Source organism: Notolepis coatsorum (assembly GCF_963971535.1).
Source record: "Notolepis coatsorum genome assembly, chromosome: 2".
Lineage (NCBI taxonomy): Eukaryota > Metazoa > Chordata > Actinopteri > Aulopiformes > Paralepididae > Notolepis > Notolepis coatsorum.
The window spans coordinates 18,277,678-18,303,312 of record NC_140166.1 but is presented as its reverse complement, the minus strand read 5'-3'; the positions used below and the strand labels follow the sequence as shown (position 1 = coordinate 18,303,312).

The following is a 25,635-nucleotide window of genomic DNA, read 5'->3' as shown; positions in this document are numbered from 1 at the left end:
CTATGTCTATCTCTCTTGTAATGATTGTAGTTTTGTTCCTTTGTGTTTTTCTTCATGACATGTTTGCCCACAATCACCAAATTCATAATTACCCCATAGTTCCTGTTTGCTTAGAGTGACCACCCCTTTCCCGCACTTCCCAATCTCAGTTTTGTTTACTCTACCGAGGGTCAAAGTTGTGGAACTCCACATATTTTGTAATTTTCTTTTCTGAAGTTCAAAAGAGCACTGCAATCTCATCTCCTAGATCACCAATATTTCCCATATGGGCTCCCTTTACAAACTGTGGTCTTTGTTGTATTTTCGTTTTATTATATATTCTTCCTGTCATTAGTTGTTTTCTCTATACCCGAAATCGTATGGCATGGGTGCCTGCTTCGGTGTCTATGTAGACCTGCTTGTGTGTGTGTGTTTGTTTGGGGGGGGGGGGGGGATTTAATATTTTATCTTGATATAATATCAGTGTAATTTTGCTTCCTGGTGAATGCCACATGCAAGCCCCTAGAGGGTTTTTAGGCAATTCTCCTACACATCCCTTGTGGATTGTATTGTATTATAATAATTGTTTTATATGTGTAAATAAACAAACAAACAAACAACAGGGGGCGAGGTGGCACACCGGCTGTCAGTCATCTCATCCCACAGACAATAAAACCCTGGTTTGACCTCCACTACACTCCACTCCACTTTGTGTGTTTGTACCTCATTGTCTGCATTTTTGTACCTCATTGCCTGCATTTTTACTTCATTGTACTTAGGTTGTTCTTTTGTTGTATATTTCTATATTTGTTTTGGGACTTTATTCCTCTTTTACTTACTTTTTATTTTACTGTGTATGAAGCACATTCTCAGGGGTTCATACAGAACCAAGCATTTCACTGTAATGTACCTTATACGTGACAGATAAAAGCAAATTTGAACTTGAACTACAGTGCCAGATAATTCCGTCTCGTTGGTAGAGTAACTAGTGCTTAATCTCTTGCATTTTTGGTGTTTTTCTGGTGTTTTTCTCTCTTCCCTAGACGGTGTGTCTCTCCTGCAGCGCCCCGCCTGCTTCCTTGTGTTTCTCTCTTCCTGTGTAGACTCTGGTGTGTCTCTCCTGCAGCGCCCCGCCTGCTTCCTTGTGTTTCTCTCTTCCTGTGTAGACTCTGGTGTGTCTCTCCTGCAGCGCCCCGCCTGCTTCCTTGTGTTTCTCTCTTCCCTAGACGGTGTGTCTCTCCTGCAGCGCCCCGCCTGCTTCCTTGTGTTTCTCTCTTCCTGTGTAGACTCTGGTGTGTCTCTCCTGCAGCGCCCCGCCTGCTTCCTTGTGTTTCTCTCTTCCCTAGACGGTGTGTCTCTCCTGCAGTGCCCGCCTGCTTCCTTGTGTTTCTCTCTTCCTGTGTAGACTCTGGTGTGTCTCTCCTGCAGCGCCCCGCCTGCTTCCTTGTGTTTCTCTCTTCCTGTGTAGACTCTGGTGTGTCTCTCCTGCAGCGCCCCGCCTGCTTCCTTGTGTTTCTCTCTTCCTGTGTAGACTCTGGTGTGTCTCTCCTGCAGCGCCCCGCCTGCTTCCTTGTGTTTCTCTCTTCCCTAGACGGTGTGTCTCTCCTGCAGTGCCCGCCTGCTTCCTTGTGTTTCTCTCTTCCTGTGTAGACTCTGGTGTGTCTCTCCTGCAGCGCCCCGCCTGCTTCCTTGTGTTTCTCTCTTCCTGTGTAGACTCTGGTGTGTCTCTCCTGCAGCGCCCCGCCTGCTTCCTTGTGTTTCTCTCTTCCCTAGACGGTGTGTCTCTCCTGCAGTGCCCGCCTGCTTCCTTGTGTTTCTCTCTTCCCTAGACGGTGTGTCTCTCCTGCAGTGCCCGCCTGCTTCCTTGTGTTTCTCTCTTCCCTAGACGGTGTGTCTCTCCTGCAGCGCCCCGCCTGCTTCCTTGTGTTTCTCTCTTCCCTAGACGGTGTGTCTCTCCTGCAGCGCCCCGCCTGCTTCCTTGTGTTTCTCTGGTATGGACTCCTCTCCAGCGGTCGGCTGGAGATCCTGCCTGCCCTTTTTGCCCCGCCACTGTGTTTTATGTTTGATTTTTGGTGATAATTGTTTGCGGTTATCAAAACCCTCAATTTACTTTTTACACAGCGTGTCCGTCTCTGCCTTGGGGTCCAACATTGAACCATAACATCTCTCTCTATGTCTATATATCTCTCTCTATGCCTATCTCTCTCTATCTCTCTATCCCTCTCTCTATGTCTATATATCTCTCTATGTCTCTCTCTCTCTCTCTCTCTCTCTCTCTCTGTGTCTATCTCTCTCTATACCTCTCTCTATGTCTATATCTCTCTCTATATGTATCTCTCTCTGTCTCTCTCTCTATGTCTATATCTCTGTGTGTCTCTCTCTCTCTCTGTCTGTCTGTCTGTCTGTCTGTCTCTCTCTGTCTCTCTATGTCTATATCTCTCTCTATATGTCTCTCTCTCTGTCTATGTCTCTCTCTGTGTGTCTCTCTCTCTGTCTGTCTGTCTGTCTGTCTGTCTGTCTGTCTGTCTGTCTGTCTGTCTGTCTGTCTGTCTGTCTGTCTGTCTGTCTGTCTGTCTGTCTGTCTGTCTGTCTGTCTATCTGTCTCTCTATGTCTCTCTCTCTGTCTCTCTCTCTCTATGTCTCTCTCTCTGTCTCTCTCTCTCTGTCTGTCTCTCTCTCTCACCTCAGTGGTGTTCCTCTGCCAGTCCAGTCTGCTCAAGGGGGCGGACACTAGCGCTGACAACACGGCCAGGTAAGAGTTAAAGTTGTTCAGCTTCCTCAGGTGCTGTAGGGACACACATCATATGACATCATCATATCACATTACATCATCACATTACATCATCACATCACATTACAGCATCACATTACATCATTACATTACATCATCACATCACATTACCAGTGATGCCAGTAACTAGTTACTAAGTAACTAGTTACTCTAATCTGATTACTTTTTTCAGTAAATAGTAATCTAACTTGTTACTTTTTACAAGCGGCTGTGCGTTACTATTTAGCTACTATATATATATATTTTTTTTTTATCCACTTTTTCTCCCCATTTTCTATTTTTCTCCCATTCCAATTTCGTATGTCCAATTCTTCCATCCCCTATCTTGAACGTTGCTAGACTATGCCTCCCACTGGTCGGTTGTAGTGAGGACAGAAGGCTTGCATCACATGGAGGCACACGAGGAGGTACACGAGGAGGCAGCCTGTCGCATCTTTTCACCGCAGCAGCTCGAACTCTCAGAGGCGAGGAGTAATGCGTGGGAGGCTCACACTGCCCCCGCTACTTCCTGCTTCCGCCGCACCGGCGTCACCAAACCGACCTGTAGGAGTCGCTGTCCACAACGTCCAATCCCCACCCACCGGCTTTCCCACCCTCTAACACTTGCCAACACCAGCCGGTAGCAACCCCGAGAGCTGAACCCAGCGTCTCCTGCGTTAGAGGCGAGCGTCTTGCCCACTGCGCCAATCAGCCGCCTATTTAGTTACTATCTCATAATGCTGATGATAAGAGAGCCAGGGGTACAGTCAGCTAGACCGGAGATGGGACATGCGCTCACGCACATACGCACACAGCCACACACATGAGAATAACAAACTATAATACCATGTTTTATATTACACAACGGTTTTAAAATTTTATTTTTAATTAAAATGATATTATATACATTTTCTATTTTATTTCGTTTGGGAACCACTGTCCTAGAGTGCCTGAGCAGTGGACAGCTGTGACCTTATATGGCCTGATGGCTGATGACGTCTCATGATGACCTGTCTGAGCAGCCAATCATGATTTATGACATTATGCACTTTCAATAAAGCATTATTTTAAAAATAAAAAAAACTGTTGTCATTCTTATGTTGTGGCAGCAGCAGGGGGGACGACGACGACTTTGTAACCTAGTTACTTTCAAAGTAACTAAGTTACTTTGATAATCAAGTAATCAGTAAAGTAAATAGATAACTTTAAAAAAATCAGTAATCAGATTGTTTTTACAAGTAATCTGTGGCATCACTGCACATTACATCCTCACATCACATTACATTACAGCATCACATTACATCATCACATTACATTACATCATCACATCACATTACATCCTCACATTACATCATCACATTACATCCTCACATCACATTACATCATCACATTACATTACATCATCACATCACATTACATCCTCACATCACATTACATCATCACATCACATTACATCCTCACATCACATTACATCCTCACATCACATTACATCCTCACATCACATTACAGCATCACATCACATTACATCATCACATTACATCCTCACATCACATTACATCATCACATCACATTACATCCTCACATCACATTACATCACCACATCACATTACAGCATCACATCACATTACAGCATCACATTACAGCATCACATTACATTACATAATCACATCACATTACAGCATCAAATCACATTACATCCTCACATCACATTACAGCATCCAATCACATTACAGCATTAAATCACATTACATCACCACATCAATACAGCATCACATTACATCATCACATCACATTACAGCATCACATTACAGCATCAAATCACATTACATCACCACATCACATTACATAATCACATCACATTACATCATCACATCACATTACAGCATCAAATCACATTACATCACCACATCACATTACAGCATCAGATTACAGCATCAAATCACATTACAGCATCACATTACATAATCACATTACATCATCACATCACATTACAGCCTCAAATCACATCATCACATCACATTACATCATCACATCACATTACATAATCACATCACATTACATCATCACATCACATTACAGCATCAAATCACATCATCACATCACATTACAGCATCAAATCACATTACAGCATCAAATCACATTACATCACCACATCACTACAGCATCACATTACATCATCACATTACATCATCACATCACATTACAGCATCATATTACAGCATCAAATCACATTACATCACCACATCACATTACAGCATCACATCACATTACATAATCACATCACATTGCAGCATCAAATCACATTACAGAATCACATTACATCCTCACATCATATTAAACCTGCATTGAAAAGAGGAAATCTGTAGCTTTTAAAAGTCATAAATTTATTAATTAGGTAATTTATAGGCCTGATATTCTATATTCTATATTCATATTTCATATTGCATGGCAAAATTCAGTACTGTATCTACAATAAACCCTGTAAATCATCTGCCCTTTGTTAATTTGCCTACCTTTTTTACTATACTTGATCTCAAGAAGTAGCTGAATGGCATCTTTTTGCTTTTGAACTTTGTTAGCATGGTGTTATTCACCGTCAAATATGGGGGGGGAAACTAATAATAACAATAAGTTATATTCTCCTTTGGTTCATTACAATTTACTCAAGCATAGTAACAGAAACAATAGTTCTGACACTTGGAATACATTCCCTGATGTCCATAGATGTCCCTAGATACCAAGAACATGCAAATGGACCTTGTAGAAGTGGCGCAATCTTCCATTTACTTGGGTATGTACTTTTAGGTGGATTTTCTGAAAATATGGCTAGGGCTTAACATTATTGAGTCCTTCATTTAGTGTGTAGAGTGGATCCGTATTAATGTGATGAATTACAGTTATATTTAGTGTGCAGACTGGACCCATATTAATGTGATGAATTACAGTTATAATTAGTGTGCAGAGTGGACCCGTATGTGATGAATTACAGTTATATTTAGTGTGCAGACTGGACCCATATTAATGTGATGAATTACAGTTATAATTAGTGTGCAGAGTGGACCCGTATGTGATGAATTACAGTTATATTTAGTGTGCAGAGTGGACCTGTATTAATGTAATGAATTACAGTTATATTTAGTGTGTAGAGTGGACCTGTATTAATGTGATGAATTACAGTTATATTTAGTGTGCAGAGTGGACCAGTATTAATGTGATGAATTACAGTTATATTTAGTGTGCAGAGTGGACCAGTATTAATGTGATGAATTACAGTTATATTTAGTGTGCAGCGTGGACCTGTATTAATGTGATGAATTACAGTTATATTTAGTGTGCAGAGTGGACCAGTATTAATGTGATGAATTACAGTTATATTTAGTGTGCAGAGTGGACCCGTATTAATGTGATGAATTACAGTTATATTTAGTGTGTAGAGTGGACCCGTATTAATGTAATGAATTACAGTTATATTTAGTGGACCCGTATTAATGTGATGAATTACAGTTATAATTAGTGTGCAGAGTGGACCCGTATGTGATGAATTACAGTTATATTTAGTGTGCAGAGTGGACCTGTATTAATGTGATGAATTACAGTTATATTTAGTGTGCAGAGTGGACCAGTATTAATGTGATGAATTACAGTTATATTTAGTGTGCAGCATGGACCAGGGACGTGCACAGGACTTTAGAGGGGCAGGTGCTCAAAGGCTGAAAAGGGCACTACACCTGTGTGTATATAGTAACCGAGCGTGCGTAGCGCGCAAGCCAGATTTTTAAGGGCCCTTTTCGGGCGGGGGGCCCCCTTTTTATGCTTTTTGGGGGGTTTTGGTGATCAAATATTGAATATTGAACTATAATAATCAGTGCAGGAGCTCACTTATCCTTGAAAGACACTTTTATCACTGACTTAAAAGGCCCATACATCTCCATAAATGTTCAGGGGGGAGGGAATAAGTGCTTACCCTACAGACCCCAAGAAGTGCTGTATATTCTGTATTGTTTAATATAAATGCATTTTTTATTCCAATCCCGATTTGTATTTGAGATACCCAAATCCCATCGGACTTGACTTCTTCGTGTCTCTCAATGAGTAATACCAGCATTCAACTGTATGCGCCACAGCGGTTTCTATCATCATCATCATCACCACCCACGCTATGCATAAAATATATAGGTCCGCGGAGAGGCACGGTGAGGAGGCCGTGCAAACTGCAATGGAATATGGGGCATCTCTCTCTCTTTACCTAATATTTTGATTCTATCCTGACATTTTTCAGTTGGAAGGGCAGTCTATATGCGTAACGGTAAAAAAAAAGGAAAAAAAGGGCACTTTTTTGATGAGGCTCAAAAAGGCAGGTGCTCAAGCACCCCTTGGCCTCTATGTGTGCACGTGCCTGGCGTGGACCCGTATTAATGTGATGAATTAGAGTTATATTTTGTGTGCAGAGTGGACCAGTATTAATGTGATGAATTACAGTTATATTTAGTGTGCAGAGTGGACCAGTATTGTTTTATCATAAATCGATCAATACGTATTAATTAATGTTGTGTTTCTTTTTCTAATGTAGCCAAGAGTAAAGACCATAACCCTCAAAACAGCAGTCAAAGTGTATATTTTCAGTTTGTTTACCGATGTTTTTAAGATTTTCCGAAAATAAGAATTTATCGGAATATTGCGAATTCTATCTCTCTTTTATCGTAAAACCGCGATGAAATGACTAAATCCAGATTAAACACTGCCATTGGAAAGAGGCGTTTTTCCCCTATCCGTCGATGTATGATTTGGCCATAATAAGGTAATTTATAATTCAATTTTGAATGTATAATTCAAATGGATTATAAGTATTACTAATCATCCTCTCTTTATTCATTTGCTTAGATATTTTGTGCACTTGATCTCAAGAAGGTGGTGAATGAATGTAAGAAATACAAAACGTGTGTGTGTGTGTGTGTGTGTGTGCGTGTGTGTGTGTGCGCGCGCGCGTGCGTGTGTGTGTGTGTGTGTATGTGAGAGAAAGAGTGAGTGAGTGAGGGAGTGTGTGAGTCTGTCTGTCTGTCTGTCTGTGTGTGTGTGTGTGTGTATTTACCTTCATAATTTTTATGAATTTCAGCATCAGTCTCTCTCTGTCCTGAGGCCTATCCTGAAGAATAATGACTGAACGCACCCTGAAACACACAGACACACACACAGACACACACACACACACAGACACACACAGCGGACGCTAAGCTTCTATAATATTATACAATCTGGAAAGATCCTAATAAACACCTTAGAACTGTTATAAGTAACTATTGTACCATTTACAATTATTGTGTTGTACTTATTACCAGTAGATAACTGTTGTGTTGTACTTATTACCAGTAGATAACTGTTGTGTTGTACTTATTACCAGTAGATAACTGTTGTGTTGTACTTATTACCAGTAGATAACTGTTGTGTTGTACTTATTATCAGTAGATAACGGTTATATTTCAGTTGTTACCAGTAGGAGACGTTGTTGAAGTTCTGTGTGAATGTTGTCAGATTCGGACTCCTCTCCTCATTCTGCTCTTTAGACCAGAGCAACACATCTGGGAGCTACAGACAGACAGACAGACAGACAGACAGACAGACAGACAGACAGACAGACAGACAGACAGACAGACAGACAGACAGACAGACAGACAGACAGACAGACAGACAGACAGACAGACAGACAGACAGACAGACAGACAGACAGACAGACAGACAGACAGACAGACAGACAGACAGACAGACAGACAGACAGACAGACAGACAGACAGACAGACAGACAGACAGACAGACAGACAGACAGACAGACAGACAGACAGACAGACAGACAGACAGACAGACAGACAGACAGACAGACAGACAGACAGACAGACAGACAGACAGACAGACAGACAGACAGACAGACAGACAGACAGACAGACAGACAGACAGACAGACAGACAGACAGACAGACAGACAGACAGACAGACAGACAGACAGACAGACAGACAGACAGACAGACAGACAGACAGACAGACAGACAGACAGACAGACAGACAGACAGACAGACAGACAGACAGACAGACAGACAGACAGACAGACAGACAGACAGACAGACAGACAGACAGACAGACAGACAGACAGACAGACAGACAGACAGACAGACAGACAGACAGACAGACAGACAGACAGACAGACAGACAGACAGACAGACAGACAGACAGACAGACAGACAGACAGACAGACAGACAGACAGACAGACAGACAGACAGACAGACAGACAGACAGACAGACAGACAGACAGACAGACAGACAGACAGACAGACAGACAGACAGACAGACAGACAGACAGACAGACAGACAGACAGACAGACAGACAGACAGACAGACAGACAGACAGACAGACAGACAGACAGACAGACAGACAGACAGACAGACAGACAGACAGACAGACAGACAGACAGACAGACAGACAGACAGACAGACAGACAGACAGACAGACAGACAGACAGACAGACAGACAGACAGACAGACAGACAGACAGACAGACAGACAGACAGACAGACAGACAGACAGACAGACAGACAGACAGACAGACAGACAGACAGACAGACAGACAGACAGACAGACAGACAGACAGACAGACAGACAGACAGACAGACAGACAGACAGACAGACAGACAGACAGACAGACAGACAGACAGACAGACAGACAGACAGACAGACAGACAGACAGACAGACAGACAGACAGACAGACAGACAGACAGACAGACAGACAGACAGACAGACAGACAGACAGACAGACAGACAGACAGACAGACAGACAGACAGACAGACAGACAGACAGACAGACAGACAGACAGACAGACAGACAGACAGACAGACAGACAGACAGACAGACAGACAGACAGACAGACAGACAGACAGACAGACAGACAGACAGACAGACAGACAGACAGACAGACAGACAGACAGACAGACAGACAGACAGACAGACAGACAGACAGACAGACAGACAGACAGACAGACAGACAGACAGACAGACAGACAGACAGACAGACAGACAGACAGACAGACAGACAGACAGACAGACAGACAGACAGACAGACAGACAGACAGACAGACAGACAGACAGACAGACAGACAGACAGACAGACAGACAGACAGACAGACAGACAGACAGACAGACAGACAGACAGACAGACAGACAGACAGACAGACAGACAGACAGACAGACAGACAGACAGACAGACAGACAGACAGACAGACAGACAGACAGACAGACAGACAGACAGACAGACAGACAGACAGACAGACAGACAGACAGACAGACAGACAGACAGACAGACAGACAGACAGACAGACAGACAGACAGACAGACAGACAGACAGACAGACAGACAGACAGACAGACAGACAGACAGACAGACAGACAGACAGACAGACAGACAGACAGACAGACAGACAGACAGACAGACAGACAGACAGACAGACAGACAGACAGACAGACAGACAGACAGACAGACAGACAGACAGACAGACAGACAGACAGACAGACAGACAGACAGACAGACAGACAGACAGACAGACAGACAGACAGACAGACAGACAGACAGACAGACAGACAGACAGACAGACAGACAGACAGACAGACAGACAGACAGACAGACAGACAGACAGACAGACAGACAGACAGACAGACAGACAGACAGACAGACAGACAGACAGACAGACAGACAGACAGACAGACAGACAGACAGACAGACAGACAGACAGACAGACAGACAGACAGACAGACAGACAGACAGACAGACAGACAGACAGACAGACAGACAGACAGACAGACAGACAGACAGACAGACAGACAGACAGACAGACAGACAGACAGACAGACAGACAGACAGACAGACAGACAGACAGACAGACAGACAGACAGACAGACAGACAGACAGACAGACAGACAGACAGACAGACAGACAGACAGACAGACAGACAGACAGACAGACAGACAGACAGACAGACAGACAGACAGACAGACAGACAGACAGACAGACAGACAGACAGACAGACAGACAGACAGACAGACAGACAGACAGACAGACAGACAGACAGACAGACAGACAGACAGACAGACAGACAGACAGACAGACAGACAGACAGACAGACAGACAGACAGACAGACAGACAGACAGACAGACAGACAGACAGACAGACAGACAGACAGACAGACAGACAGACAGACAGACAGACAGACAGACAGACAGACAGACAGACAGACAGACAGACAGACAGACAGACAGACAGACAGACAGACAGACAGACAGACAGACAGACAGACAGACAGACAGACAGACAGACAGACAGACAGACAGACAGACAGACAGACAGACAGACAGACAGACAGACAGACAGACAGACAGACAGACAGACAGACAGACAGACAGACAGACAGACAGACAGACAGACAGACAGACAGACAGACAGACAGACAGACAGACAGACAGACAGACAGACAGACAGACAGACAGACAGACAGACAGACAGACAGACAGACAGACAGACAGACAGACAGACAGACAGACAGACAGACAGACAGACAGACAGACAGACAGACAGACAGACAGACAGACAGACAGACAGACAGACAGACAGACAGACAGACAGACAGACAGACAGACAGACAGACAGACAGACAGACAGACAGACAGACAGACACACACATGCAGGCAGGTAGGTAGGTAGGTAGGTAGGTAGGTAGACAGACAGACAGACAGACAGACAGACAGACACATGCAGGCAGGTAGGTAGGTAGGTAGGTAGGTAGACAGAAAAAAACAAGTTAGACAGATTTCTGCATACATTATTTTTTTTCTTTTTCTTTTTTACATTTGACATAATTATTTAAGTAACCAAAATTTGGTCCAAATGTTTCAAAGCGTAAGTGTGTCTAAGATCTTCAGTAGGATAAGAGACAGCAGGACCATCCATACGTCTCTTTTGATACAGTAATGTTTACCATCCATAGGTCTCTTTTGATACAGTAATGTTTTACCATCCATACGTCTCTTTTGATACAGTAATGTTTTACCATCCATACGTCTCTTTTGATACAGTAATGCTTTACCATCCATACGTCTCTTTTGATACAGTAATGTTTTACCATCCATATGTCTCTTTTGATACAGTAATGTTTACCATCCATACGTCTCTTTTGATACAGTAATGTTTTACCATCTATACGTCTCTTTTGATACAGTAATGTTTTACCATCCATACGTCTCTTTTGACAGTTTCATCAGAGAAGTGGTTATATTATCGTATAGCTTAAGCTCTGCTCGTAGTGGAACCTTATCCCTTTCAATCTAATTCTGAATACAATTTCTCCACATGGACACACCCATCTGCCTGGCCACACCCACATCCGCTCCTCTACATAAGTGGGGACGTGGCCATACTAACAGCTCCTTCCCTATTTTCACCACCGACAAGTGTCTGTATACACCACTTGAGTTTAGTGCCAAAATAGTTGTTGGAAAGGAGCTACGTGGACATTGTATCTTATTTTTCTCTCTCTCGCCAATTTACGAGAAAAGCTAAGACATAATGTTGAATGAATGAATGACTTTATTTGACAATATAAAAAATAAACATGTGACAGAAGAGCACAGTCGGGATATATTGCCAAGGATGAACACAAAAAAGCTCAGAGCTTATTTCCATTGTGGTCCTTGTAGGGGGGTGGGGGAGTGTGATGCTTAAAACATGCATCATACAAAACGTGACATCACAACACATATACCATTTAACATTTATATGCATACAGACTCATACAACATGCAAGGGTGCCTTAAGCTAAGTGTCTAGGTCAAGTATAGTCCCTTTTGAGCCATGTCTTCAGGCTGGACTTGAATCTAACGGCATTGTCTATGATTTTCAGTTCACTGGGCAGACTATTCCAATAGACAGCTGCTGAATACAGAAAGGACTCCTTCCCCATACAGCTCCTGAATCTGACTGGCACAAAGTCAGTTGAGCTGCGCCTAGTTTGGTATGCGTGGGTGTCTCTGATTCGGTTGAAGTAGTTGTTAAAGTACACTGGCACTACCCCGTGCACTATTCTGTGAACTAGGCACATCCCTATCTGGTTTACTCTGTCTTCCACCTTAAGCCATCTCATGATCTCAAAGTGAGATGGGTCAAGGTGGGTTCGGGCAGGTAGCCTTAGTATTACCCTGATTAGCTTGTTTTGTGATGTCTGTCGTTTTATTTTCTGACTTTTGGGGGCACTGTTGTACCAGGAGCCACACGCATAGTCATAGTGACACTGTATGAGAGCTCCAGCAAGAATCTTCATCACTGACTGATCTAAAAAATGAGAGATTTTGGCTAGGTATCTAGTCCTGTTATTTATCTTTGTAAGTGCTTGGTGAGCCATGCTTTCCCCTGATAAGCTGTTTTCCAGGACGCAACCGAGATATTTCACAGATGTTTTGTCTGTGAGAAGAGTATCTCCTATTCTAATGTTAAAACCTGGCGATTTTCTGAGCCTGACCTTTGACCCGAATAAAATGGACTCAGTCTTCCCCACGTGGAGGGACAGCTTGTTGTGGCCTAGCCAGTCGCTAACCTTCTCTAGTTCTGCACTCAATGTCTGCTCAACCACTTGTTTGTCTTTGTGAGACACTAGTAGGGCGGAGTCATCTGCGTATAAAAAAGATCACATGAGCAAGCTGCTTTCAGGTCATTTATATACAGGAGAAAGAGGAGAGGACCCAAAACACTCCCTTGCGGGACCCCGCACTCTACTGTCCGAGGACTGGAGAGTACTCCGTTTATATCTACCACCTGTTGTCTCCCTGTTAGGTAGTGAAGGATTTGGGGTGCTTTTTCAACACATAGTGATGTATAGATTGGGGGGAGATGACCACAGCTAAAACGGTGAGATCTAAATGTGCATGGAAGACGGTGATAGAACGGTGACCAGTGGATTGAATACACTGCCAGCGAGGGTGTTTTGTTTTGAATTCCTTGTAAGAACAAATTGATAAGAGAGAGTGTAGGCCCAGAGCAGGAGGGAGAGAGGTTCATCTTAATTAAATGTGAAATGTGTGTAAAGGTTAAACGCGGTTGTCATGACAGCGCGGCACATGACAACCAGAAGGCGGGGCCGTCGTTGTTACGACGAAGATCTATAAGTCGAACGGTGTTTCCGGGTGTAAGGCAGACCAAGAGCGAGTAGGACTGAGATCACACAGAAGACACTCTCTCCTCTCATCGAGAGGGGGGGGGGGGGAGGAAGAATGCCACATCATCATTAGCTTCGGCTAACGCGAGGAGGGTTAGGCTGACGACCAGGCCTGAACACTATTGGACTGAATAACAAAAGGACGATAGACGAACACACCGAAATATCATTAGAATAGACTTTTCAAGGACAATAACATCTGTTAACATCTGAGCTGAGGTTTATGTTTATCAAATAAAACCACGCTTTTCCTTGTAAGGTATTTCACGTTGTCGAAGTGTCGAATTCTTACGGAGGTGGAGAATTATTATGGTTTGCGGATTGTACTAACGGGGAGAGATAAGGATCTTATCAGCCAGTGTCAGAGACGTCAGGACCATTAAAATGACACAACGCAGAGGAATTGGATGGAGAGCCAAACAGACGAAGACGTGATACTGGCCAGTTTGATCAGGATCTAACAGTTGGTTGCCGATGACAGCCGGATTTGCAAGAGATAAAAACAACAGGAACAGTTGGTTGCCGATGACAGCCGGATTTGCAAGAGATAAAAACAACGGGAACAGTTGGTTGCCGAGAGATAAGAACAACGGGAAAAAAGACTTTTTCAATAATGGGACGACAGTGGACAACAGTCATCGTGTGTGGGAGAATCATGATCGAGCAAGGCCGGCCAGCCCTGGGAGAGAGTGGACGAGTCGAGCGGTCAGGAGGCGAACCAGCGCTGTAGGAGAAACAGCGCTCCGATCAAAAATGTGAGTTCACTGTGCACACACGGTTGTTTTGATCTTTTAAGCCAAATAAAAACGAACAGATAGTGCATCCCGTAAATAAGTAGCGACAGAGAAGCCAGCTGTAATAATATGAGCAGAGAGCCATGGTGAAAATCGAGGGTGTTATCTACAGAGAATGAAAAGCAAACGAGGCAGGCTGCACAGTTTTGGTTTAAGGAGGGTAAATGCGAGATGAGGAAAGGGGGGGAACGCTTGAACCAGATCGAAAAATTGTTAATGGCGGGACTGTTTTCATAACAGAAGGAAAGTCGAAAGGAGATTGTACCAGTGTGTATTATGTCCGATCAGGCAAGAGTATTAGTCTGAGAAAGCGTCCCCTGATAATGGATAGGAAAGAGAGGAAAAACAGCGGTGTTTTTAGGCCTTGGAAGGAAGGGAAGCGGCCGTTTGTTTGAGAGAGTAGCCATTTGCACCGAGACAAAATGGCTGTGAGCACCACGAGGAGATAACAACAGATAAGAACCAGGAAGTGACACGTCAACTAAAACACCATAGAGGAGGAGTAGGTCGCCACCTAGTGGCGGAGGGGGGGTAGTGCGGGGGAGTTTTCATTACCCATAGGGGAATATTTAGATATAAGTCTGTACTACCATCTAGTGGCGGAGTGGGGGAGTGAGTCAAGTTAGAGAATCTACTGCAGCACAGAGAGTGGATCTATTATAATAATAATATAGATATACAGGTTAATTAAATAGAGTTTAATCATACAATGGATTAAATAATAATTGCACAGAGAGGAGGTGCAGTTATTTGAATGGGTTAATTATGGAATAAAGAGGGAGATTGAATTCTAGTGGGGCTTTCTCACACCTAATAGGCAGAGTCTTGAAGACACGTCACCAGAAGAACTGGCGCGCGCTGGGGGTCAAACTGGGATGAAGATAGCCAGCGTCGTAAAGTGGGAATCGGTTTAGTTGCAAGTGTCACGCCGGAAGACAACAAACAGGGAACCGCCCTGTAAGATGGATAATAGGTGTGGAGAAGGTGGTAGACTAATAGCAAAACAAGGGAAGTCGAATGTACAGACGACTGCCGGTGTTGTGTTTCTGCTTTCAGCGGGGGGAGACACCGACAGCGGTGGAGACGACCAGGAGACAGACTGGAGGAGGAGGAAGCAGCAGGGGCCAGGCACCGCAGCCTGGTACACAGATCATCCACGACGAGAGAGAGGAGACGGCGGCGGTGGAGGAGCAGATGTGGAGAGGACAGCCAGAGACACTGAGCAGTAGCAGACCAGGGGAGACATTTTTGCCTAGGGGACCGCCCTGGGAGGGGGACCAGCTCAGGAAAGGAGCCGTCACTGAAAGGGGCCCTTGCCCTAGGAGACGGGACCGGCCCAAGATGGGAGGTGTACTGTAAGAGGGAAGGGAGCGCTCTGATTTGGACGTGGGGTACCTAATAGGGGGGCCGAAGGGTTTAGGTGTGTCGTCTGAAAAGTTGAAATCTGTGTTTTTCTCTGTCTCTCTCTCTCTCTCTCCTCCATGACCGTTGTTTATCCTTTCTGGTTTGGGTGTGATGCGGGTAATGGAAAACAAAAGGAAAACAGCAGACGGCGGGGCCCTAATTGTTATGAGTCTATTTTTGGGTATAATTAATTGAAAAACCAAGGAGTCTATTGATTCTGAAGGTTGATTAAGAATCAAAGGGGGGAATGAAGGATTTGGGGTGCTTTTTCAACACATAGTGATGTATAGATTGGGGGGAGATGACCACAGCTAAAACGGTGAGATCGAAATGTGCATGGAAGACGGTGATAGAACGGTGACCAGTGGATTGAATACACTGCCAGCGAGGGTGTTTTGTTTTGAATTCCTTATAAGAACAAATTGATAAGAGAGAGTGTAGGCCCAGAGCAGGAGGGAGAGAGGTTCATCTTAATGAAACGTGAAATGTGTGTAAAGGTTAAACGCGGTTGTCATGACAGCGCGGCACATGACAACCAGAAGGCGGGGCCGTCGTTGTTACGACGAAGATCTATAAGTCGAACGGTGTTTCCGGGTGTAAGGCAGACCAAGAGCGAGTAGGACTGAGATCACACAGAAGACACTCTCTCCTCTCATCGAGAGGGGGGGGGGGGGGGGAGGAGGAAGAATGCCACATCATCATTAGCTTCGGCTAACGCAAGGAGGGTTAGGCTGACGACCAGGCCTGAACACTATTGGACTGAATAACAAAAGGACGTTAGACGAACACACCGAAAGATCATTAGAATAGACTTTTCAAGGACAATAACATCTGTTAACATCTGAGCTGAGGTTTCTGTTTATCAAATAAAACCACGCTGTTCCTTGTAAGGTATTTCACGTTGTCGAAGTGTCGAATTCTTACGGAGGTGGAGCATTATTATGGTTTGCGGATTGTACTAATGGGGAGAGATAAGGATCTTATCAGCCAGTGTCAGAGACGTCAGGACCATTAAAATGACACAACGCAGAGGAATTGGATGGAGAGCCAAACAGACGAAGACGTGATACTGGCCAGTTTGATCAGGATCTAACAGTAGGAACCAATCAATTTCTGAGCTGCCTCATTAAAGCCTAGGGCCCTAAGCTTCATTAACAGGATGTTGTGATCCACTGAATCAAATGCCTTCTGGAGGTCTAACATTACCATTCCACAGAACTTTCCCTCATCTACCTCTTTCCGGATGTAATCTGTGAGGAACAGCAGGCAGGTGTCTGTGGAGTGGGACCTCCTGAAACCAGATTGGTATTTGTACATGATGTTATTAGTTGAGAAATACCCGTCTATTTGCTCATATACTAGCCTCTCAATGGTTTTTGATAGAACGCCCAGGATGGAAATGGGTCTGTAGTTACCCGGTTCCAATTTGTTTCCCTTTTTGTGGAGAGGAATAACTCTTGCCGATTTCATTTCGCTTGGAAATTTTCCTGTGTCAATGGCTAGGTTGGTAATGTGAGCTACATATGGGGCAATGATTTCTGCAGCATCCTGCAAAAATTTCCAGGGATGTTGTCTAATCCAGTAGCCCTTGAGGTGTCAAGTTTTTTAAGCTTTTCCTGGACCTCCATCTCAGTCACTTTCCTAACGGAAAAAGCATTTGGATGTAATGGATGTAAAATAGCTATTCAGACAGTCTGCCACCTCTGATTTGTTTGCTGAAATTTTGTCTCCAATTTCTAAACTGATATTGCCCGATTTAGTCTTTCATTTCTTACTGCATCCTACCTCTTTAAGTGTCCTCCAGAGTTTCCTTGAGTTGTTCCTATACTCTGTTATTTTTTCATAAATAAATAAATATTTTTTCTTTGCCCCTTTAATCAAACTATTTACATAGTTTTTGTGTTTCTTTAAAACTAGGAAAGCCTGTTCTGACCTGGACTTCTTAAATTGTTTAAAAAGATTGTTCCTTATTTTAATAGCTTTTAAAATGTCATCATTAATCCAGGGCTGTGTCCTCTGCTTTATCCTGACCATCTTCCTGGGTGCTACTCTGTCAACTACTTTAAGAAATGTTGTTTTAAAACCGTCCCATGCTTGATCAACCTCTTTGCAGTGCATTACATGAGACCAGTCCACACCCCTTAAACCATCCAGGAGCATTTCCTTGCTGTAATTTTTTAAAGATCTGATTTTTATGTTGTTGTGACCCTCAAAATGACCCCTCTGCACCTTTCTGGTACAGAAAATTGCAAGGTGATCACTGAGTGCAAACTCAACAACGCCGCTGTTTGTTATCCTTTGTTTATCAAAGATCAGTATTAAGTCGATTATGGTCTGAGAAAGGGAGGTAACTCTGGTAGGTTCAGTGATGAGCTGGTGCAGGTCAAACAATTTACTATAGTTCAGAAGGGACTTTAATCCAGAGCTCTTTTTAAGTAAATCAGTGTTGAAATCTCCCATTACAACAACTTCAGATTTCTCAAAATCAGTGCACTTGGAGCATATCTCCTCTAGATCAACATAAAAATTGACCTGATCTGGTGGCCTGTAACAGACTCCAAAAATGTTTGCACCTTCGGAGGGTTTGGACGCTCACAACGTCACCCTTCACCAGCGCTTCTCCATTGCCGCGTCCTCCGTGCGTCGTGGGGCGTCTCTGACTCCACGGTCGTGGCAGTCAGATATGCCCGGGCGGCGCGCCCGGTGGTGAGTTTGCCTCTCCGAGGGGCCGTTGAGCCTCCATCTCCCGTGAGATGGCCTGGTTCCGGCCCTGGTTCCCCCGCCAGTGGACAGTTGGCCGATAGGCCAACAGCTCCTCTGGTGGCTGGGGATTTGCAACGCAGACTCTTCGCCTCTGCTCGCTCTTGTCATAGGGCGGCGAGCTGCAGGGGCGAACGGCCAGGCTTTGATGTGCTGGAGCCGGACGAGAGTTCTCTTGCCTCGTCTCCATTTCCGATGGAGACTGAGGATCATATGGAGGGGGCGAGAGCTCTCTTGTTCGATGCCCCAGTGGAGACGTATCATTCTCCCCCTCGGGGTGTGGCAGGGAGTGTTGCGTCTCCTTGGGGTCCCTTGTTCTCCAGTGTTGGGTTAGAACCTCCGATCCTGAGACAAGATGCCCAGCTATCTGCCGCGTCGGATGGTGGCGCCCGTGGCAGCCTCCCGTACATGAGGGACGCGAGTGATGCGGAGGGAGGTACGCAAGGGGAGTTGCTTGCCTTGTTCCCCGAGCTTATGGCGGCCGCCGCAGCCGCTAATGGCGTGGCGTTGCCGCTGCCTGCACCTGTTCCTGATGACATGATAGGTCATCTCTGGCAACGTCGTCCTGTGAGAGAGACGGGTGTTGTCTGCCCATTCTTCCCATCAATGGAGGCCTACGTGAAACAGGGACAGGTAATCTCCCGCATCACTGGCCTTACCCCCGCCTACGTGCCAGTCACGCGGGTGGCGGGTTTGGTCCAGGGGCTAAAGGACGGGGTGCCTCGACTTGATAGCCAGATGGCATCTATACTTTGTCCCGAAATGGTGTGGGAGCCATTGCATAAGCCGGTTCCCCAAGGGAAATCGGCTAGGCAGATGGCTAATTGGAATGACCAGGTGTACATCGCCGCGACTCAGAGCCTAGCTGCGACTTCCAACATTGCGCAGCTAGCGCGCTACATGTCGGGGATGATGGCGCGTGGGTCGGTATTGGATGACCATCAGCAATATTTTCACACCCAGGCGGCTGGAGCCATCCTGCACCTAACCCAGCTGCAGGCGATAGCCGCGGGGAAGGAGCGCGCCCTGGCCACTCTATCCCAGCGCCACCTTTGGCTGGAGCAGGCGCGGGTGCCGGAGCAGAAGAGGATTCCCCTGCTCACGGCCCCCCTCTCCGATGCTGGGCTATTCGGGTCGGCCATGCAGCAGATGACGGCAGCCTGCAGAGAGATGGAGGAGGAGCGCTCTGTGCTCCAACCCCATTTCCCCCAACCCGATGCCACCGGTGATGTCCGGAAGAAGCAACGCCGGCAAAGGACCGGGACCGTTGCCTCCGCCACCACCGCCGCTGCTACTGGACCTTTGGCGAAGAAGGCCAGGAGTGGAGGGAGTGCCTCGTCCGCCGCAGCCAGCCGCACCACGCCCGGAGGTAACGGTAGGGATCGACGTGACCAGGCTCCCTAGAACCGTTCCTCCGGGCCGGCTCCCCGTGGGGGCAACACCGCACTGCACGCGGCAGGCGCCGCTAGTGACTCCCCTGTTTACCCATGTGTTTATTCACTATATATTGGGGATACAATGTATAAACCCTCACCTACCTGTGGGGTTGTGTGTTTGCTTAGAGAGTAGAGACAGTTTTCTTGGAAAATTGTTTCTTATCGCTATATATATGTGTGCTTAGCAAGGCCTGTGGCTAGCACTCGGTCGAAAGACTTGTCTTCCCTCATCATGAAGAAGACTGTTCTTCTTGCAGTAGTAAGAGTGAACTTTACCTTTTTTATCTGAGGGGGTTGTGTGTATTCTGTTACGTTTGGGAAACATGGCATCAAGTCCACAACCAGGTTAGAGTGTTAGCCTACAGAAGTAATCATATGTAGCTTGTACCGAGGTCTTTGACCCTCTCTTTAAACGTCTGTGTTTCTCTTTACTTGGTGAAGTACATAAACACGGGTGACGTGTTCGCACATGAGCCTAAAGCCTTGTATAAAGACCCGTTTGCAAACGAGTTTATCGTCTGTGGCTGGCGTGCAGATGGTTGAGCTTATCCTAGTGGATATACGCTTTTTCATGTAGCATGCTAGGTAAACTGGTATCATCGCTGCTTGTTTGTTTTCATCGTATCCGGGGTATGGGGTCACAAGGTGGTGAACTGATAAACCCTTCCCCCCTTTTTTTCTGATTGGCCAGGGAGTTGGACCTCCTGTTCTGTTCACGGAATTTCCCCCTGCCATAGAATACAGTCGGATCTGATTCCCTCCCGTCCCCCTCTAGGGGGGTCCGGGGGCTCGGGTCCTCCCCGGTTCTGATGGTTGTGGGGGCCTCAGCGGGTACATTTGTCGAGCTTCCGCTCTGCTCAGCTCCTTTGTTCCACTACGAGCAGAGCGTAAGCTGTACGATAATATAACATACGGTTATCCTATAACCATAGTTATATGAGTATAGCGAGCGCTCTGCTCGGACTCACTGAGGACCCCGTGGTCTTCGCCTTCGGTGGTGAAACTTGGGAAGGAGCTGTTAGTATGGCCACGTCCCCACTTATGTAGAGTTCATGCCTGTTCATGCTGCTGCGGTGAGGCAAACGCCTGCGAGCACCAGTAACGAGGACAGAGAGACTTAGGCTCAGCTTCTTCCCACAGGCCATCAGAGCCTTGAACACTGAACTATCCACGCACAAGCACACATGAGCACACACACAACACACACACTGTACACGCTCACACACTAGCAGCCACTTTAACATGAGCACACACACACTCATGCTGCACACGCTCACACTATGGACACTTTACAGAAGGAAAGATCACTTTAAGAATAGTATAGCTTGAATAAAAGACTTCCGGTATGAGAGCAGACGGGTAACACACGTGCGTGGAGCTCCTGGTCAAATGAGCGAAAAAATGGATAAATAGAGACCCGAAAAGTGATTAAAAATAAAAGATGCACACGAGAAGTAAGGAAGAGACAAAGATTGTGAAGGAAAGACAAATGGAGAACACACGAGAAGAGGAGAATTTGAAGAAACAGAGCCCCCGAAGCGAAGCCGAGAAGGGACAGGCGGAAGAAGGGGGAGGTCCCGCTGAGGCAGACACGGGAATGCCAGGATGGGCCGTGGTCATGCAGGCCGGGATATTGGAGACCATAACAGCGACGATAAAACTGAACACGGACACGATAAGGAACGGGAGGTTGCGGGAGGAATTGAGGAAGGAACAGGAGGACTTCAGAGGTGAAATGAATACAGAACTCAAAAGGGTGGATGAGAAGATGGCGGAACAGGACAGAAACGTAACAGAGTTACAGACTAGAACGGCGCAAACGGAGGAATGGAACACAGAGATACACGAGGTGTTAACGTGTGCGATTCAAAAACAAGAACAGATGGAGACAAAGATATCGGACATGGAGGGGAGGTCACGGAGAAATAACATCAGAATATGGGGATTGAAAGAAGGAGTCGAAGGGGAATCGGTGATCCAATATGTGGAAAAGCTTATCAAGGAACAACTGGAGGAGACGGGACTGGAAAAAATGGAGATACAGAGGGCCCACAGGGCGTTGGCTCCGAGACCGAAACCGGACAGACCTCCGAGGGCGGTGATTATTAACTTTCTGAGATTTGAGATTAAGGAATTGATACTCAGAACCGCGTGGACCAAGAAGATAGAAATCGAGGGGAAAAGACTGTCGTTTGATCACGATTACTCGACAGCGGTAGCAATAACACGCAGGTCCTACGCGGGACTGAAGAGAATTCTGAAAGAAAACGGAATGAAATTCCAATCACCCATGACCTCGCTAAGGATTCACTGGAAGGAAGGGACGGTGATGTACGCGACGGCGCGGGAGGCGGCGGAGGAGATGAGGCGACGGGGGATGCAGATGGCGGAGGACGGAGAAGGAAGGGGACAGGAGGGCCAGACGCTGAGCCTGCAGCAGAGATTGGAGAAAGCACGCAGATGGACCAGAGTAGGAGAGCGAAACCCGGGAGAGGAGGGAGGAGAGAGGAGAAGGCCGAGGTGAGACGTGACAGACCGAAGGCGGAGACGGACGAGGAGGCCAGAGACGGAGAAGGAGGAGAGAGGAGGCGGGAGGAGACGAACGGATGAGTACACGCACAAGAGATTGAAAAAACTATCCAAATAGAGACAAAATATAGAAACTGAAATAACATATACATAAACACACATTCCCAGGTAGAGGCAGGATATAGGAATGAACATAACGTATACATGGACACATAATACACATGCTGATGGAGGAAATAAATGGAAATATAATTAGGTATGATAGACGGAACACAGAACATATTGAAACAAATGCATAGACACACGCTGCGAGTAACACAGTTGGAAGGGATTAAGGGGATAAATGGACATCACATAGAAAATAGAGGGGAGGAAAAGAAAGTAAGAAGGGGTACACAGAAGACACCACACACGGGTTTGGGAGGAAGGGGGACATTGGAACATATGAGCCAAATTGAGAGGGACCTAGGAAATGGGGGTCTTTGATCAGAATGAAGGACAGAGCGCTTTTGACCAGGAGCTCGACAGCAATAAAAACAGTAAGAAAGCTGGACAAATATGACGAGCGGTTGGGGGTAAAGGTTTCAAACCCCCAAGCCGTCAGGAGGAGGCCTCTCACTAGGAGAGCAATTACTCCTCACCCACCAGCAGGGGACAGGGGGGGACACAGGGACCCCCCGAACGCCTTGGGAGCACTTTATGTAAAGTTTATGTTTTTTATTTATGTTAATCATTATGTATTCGGTGAAGAGAGCGGAGGCTACAACCGGAGGGGGGACTGACAGATGAAAGAAGAAGAAAGATGACAATGGTTAAAGGTATAAAAATGATGTCGTTAAACGTTAATGGAATGAATAATACGATAAAGAGGGGCAACGTGATGTTGAAATGTAAAAAAAGTGAGATGGAAGTGATTTTTCTGCAGGAGACACATTTGGTAGCACAGGATCATGAGAAACTGAAGAGATTTGGATATGAAAATGCATACTATAGTTCCTTTAAACGGAACCTGAGGAGAGGAGTAATCACGTTAATCAAAAACAGTCAAATTTGAATTGATCAAGGAAGTAAGAGACAAGGAGGGAAGGTTTGTTCTGGTGAAGGGAAAAATGGAGGGTCAAATGATTACGTTAGTGAATGTTTATGCACCCCCAGAGAGTGAGAGGGATTTATATGAGACCATTTTTGATATGATAGTGATGGAACTAGAAGGGATATTGATATGCGCGGGAGATTTTAATGTAGTACTGAATCACGACCTAGACACCATGAGTACTAGAAAAGGACGGGCACCAATCAGTAGATATATGAATATTCAGATGACGGAAATGGGAATTACAGATGTTTGGAGGGGGATGCACGCCATGGACAGGGAATACACACATTACTCACACCCGCACGTGACATATGCGAGAATAGACTACTTTTTGATGACGACGGGGGACAGTTACAGGGTACGGGAGAGCAGAATAGGAGTAGCGGACATATCGGATCACAGTGCCATATATCTGACAGTAAATCTAGAAGGGAGACGGAGGAACACGATCTGGAGACTAAATGTAGGAATATTAAATAACAAGGGGGTGGTGAGTCAGATCAAGGAGGAGATAGCCAGGTATAAGGAAGAAAATGACAACGGGGCGGTAGACCCGAACATTCTATGGGACACACTGAAGGTGGTGATAAGGGGGAAATTGATAGAGAAGACAGCAATGCTGAAGAAGGCCAGAACGGAGACATATCACAATCTGATAGGGAAGCTGAAGAAGCTAGAGGGGAGACACCAGATATCAAAAGAACAGGAAACGCTCGGAGAAATCAAAGAAGTAAAGGCCAGGATAAATAGGGAATTATTGACGGAAATAGAAAAGAAAGCGAGGTTCATGAAACAAACGTACTATGAAGGGGGACCAAAAGCGACCAGACTGTTGGCTAGGAGAATTAGGACGCAACAGAAGTTGAACACGATACACACAATAAGGGATACAAAGACTAATGAAATATTGAGGGACCCAGCTGAAATAGAGAGGACATTTAGAGAATACTATGAGAAACTATACACACAGCCAAAAGCAGCGGGAGAACCTAGAGTTACCATCGATAGGGAAAGAACAGAATGAAGAATTAAATAAAATAATTACGGAACGAGAACTGGAAGAGGCAATTAGTAGAGCTAAAAACAACAAATCTCTGGGGAGCGACGGATTCCCATCGGAATTCTACAAGACATTTAGAACAGAATTAGCACCCATGTTAGGGGCGGCGTTCAGACACACGATGGAAGAGGGCAAAATGCCCCCCTCGTGGAAGGAAGCCATAATCACCACGATACCGAAGGAAGGGAAGGATAGAGAATTATGTAGTAGTTTCAGACCCGTGTCCATACTCAACGTGGATTACAAGATGTATACATCGATAATATCAAAGAGATTTGAGACGTTTATACCAGACATTATAGATGAAGATCAAACTGGATTTATTAAAGGGAGACAGACACAGGACAACGTGAGAAAGACATTACACATAGTAGAGGAGATACAAAAACAAGGTGGTAGCGCGGTACTGATTAGCCTGGATGCAGAAAAAGCATTCGACAGTGTGAGCTGGACATTTTTATACAGAACATTGATGAGGTTCGGACTGAATGGGAGGGCAATGAAGATGATCAAGGCACTATATCAAGAACCGACAGCGAGGGTTAAGGTGAATGGCAGCCTGACG

The 25,635-nt window shown here is 45.4% G+C and overlaps 1 protein-coding gene across 1 annotated transcript in view; it reads right to left on the bottom strand.

Annotated features, from left to right (window-relative positions):
- The window catches only part of LOC311223294 (rap guanine nucleotide exchange factor 1-like), a 147,761-nt gene that overhangs the window by 18,418 nt on the left and 103,708 nt on the right, over window positions 1-25,635 (bottom strand). The window contains exons 14-16 of the mRNA XM_084308087.1: window positions 8,238-8,332; window positions 7,839-7,917; window positions 2,663-2,764 (exon numbers count right to left, since the gene is read on the bottom strand). Of these exons, the coding sequence (XP_084164213.1) occupies window positions 2,663-2,764; window positions 7,839-7,917; window positions 8,238-8,332 (276 nt within the window). The remainder of the gene's footprint in view (window positions 1-2,662; window positions 2,765-7,838; window positions 7,918-8,237; window positions 8,333-25,635) is intronic.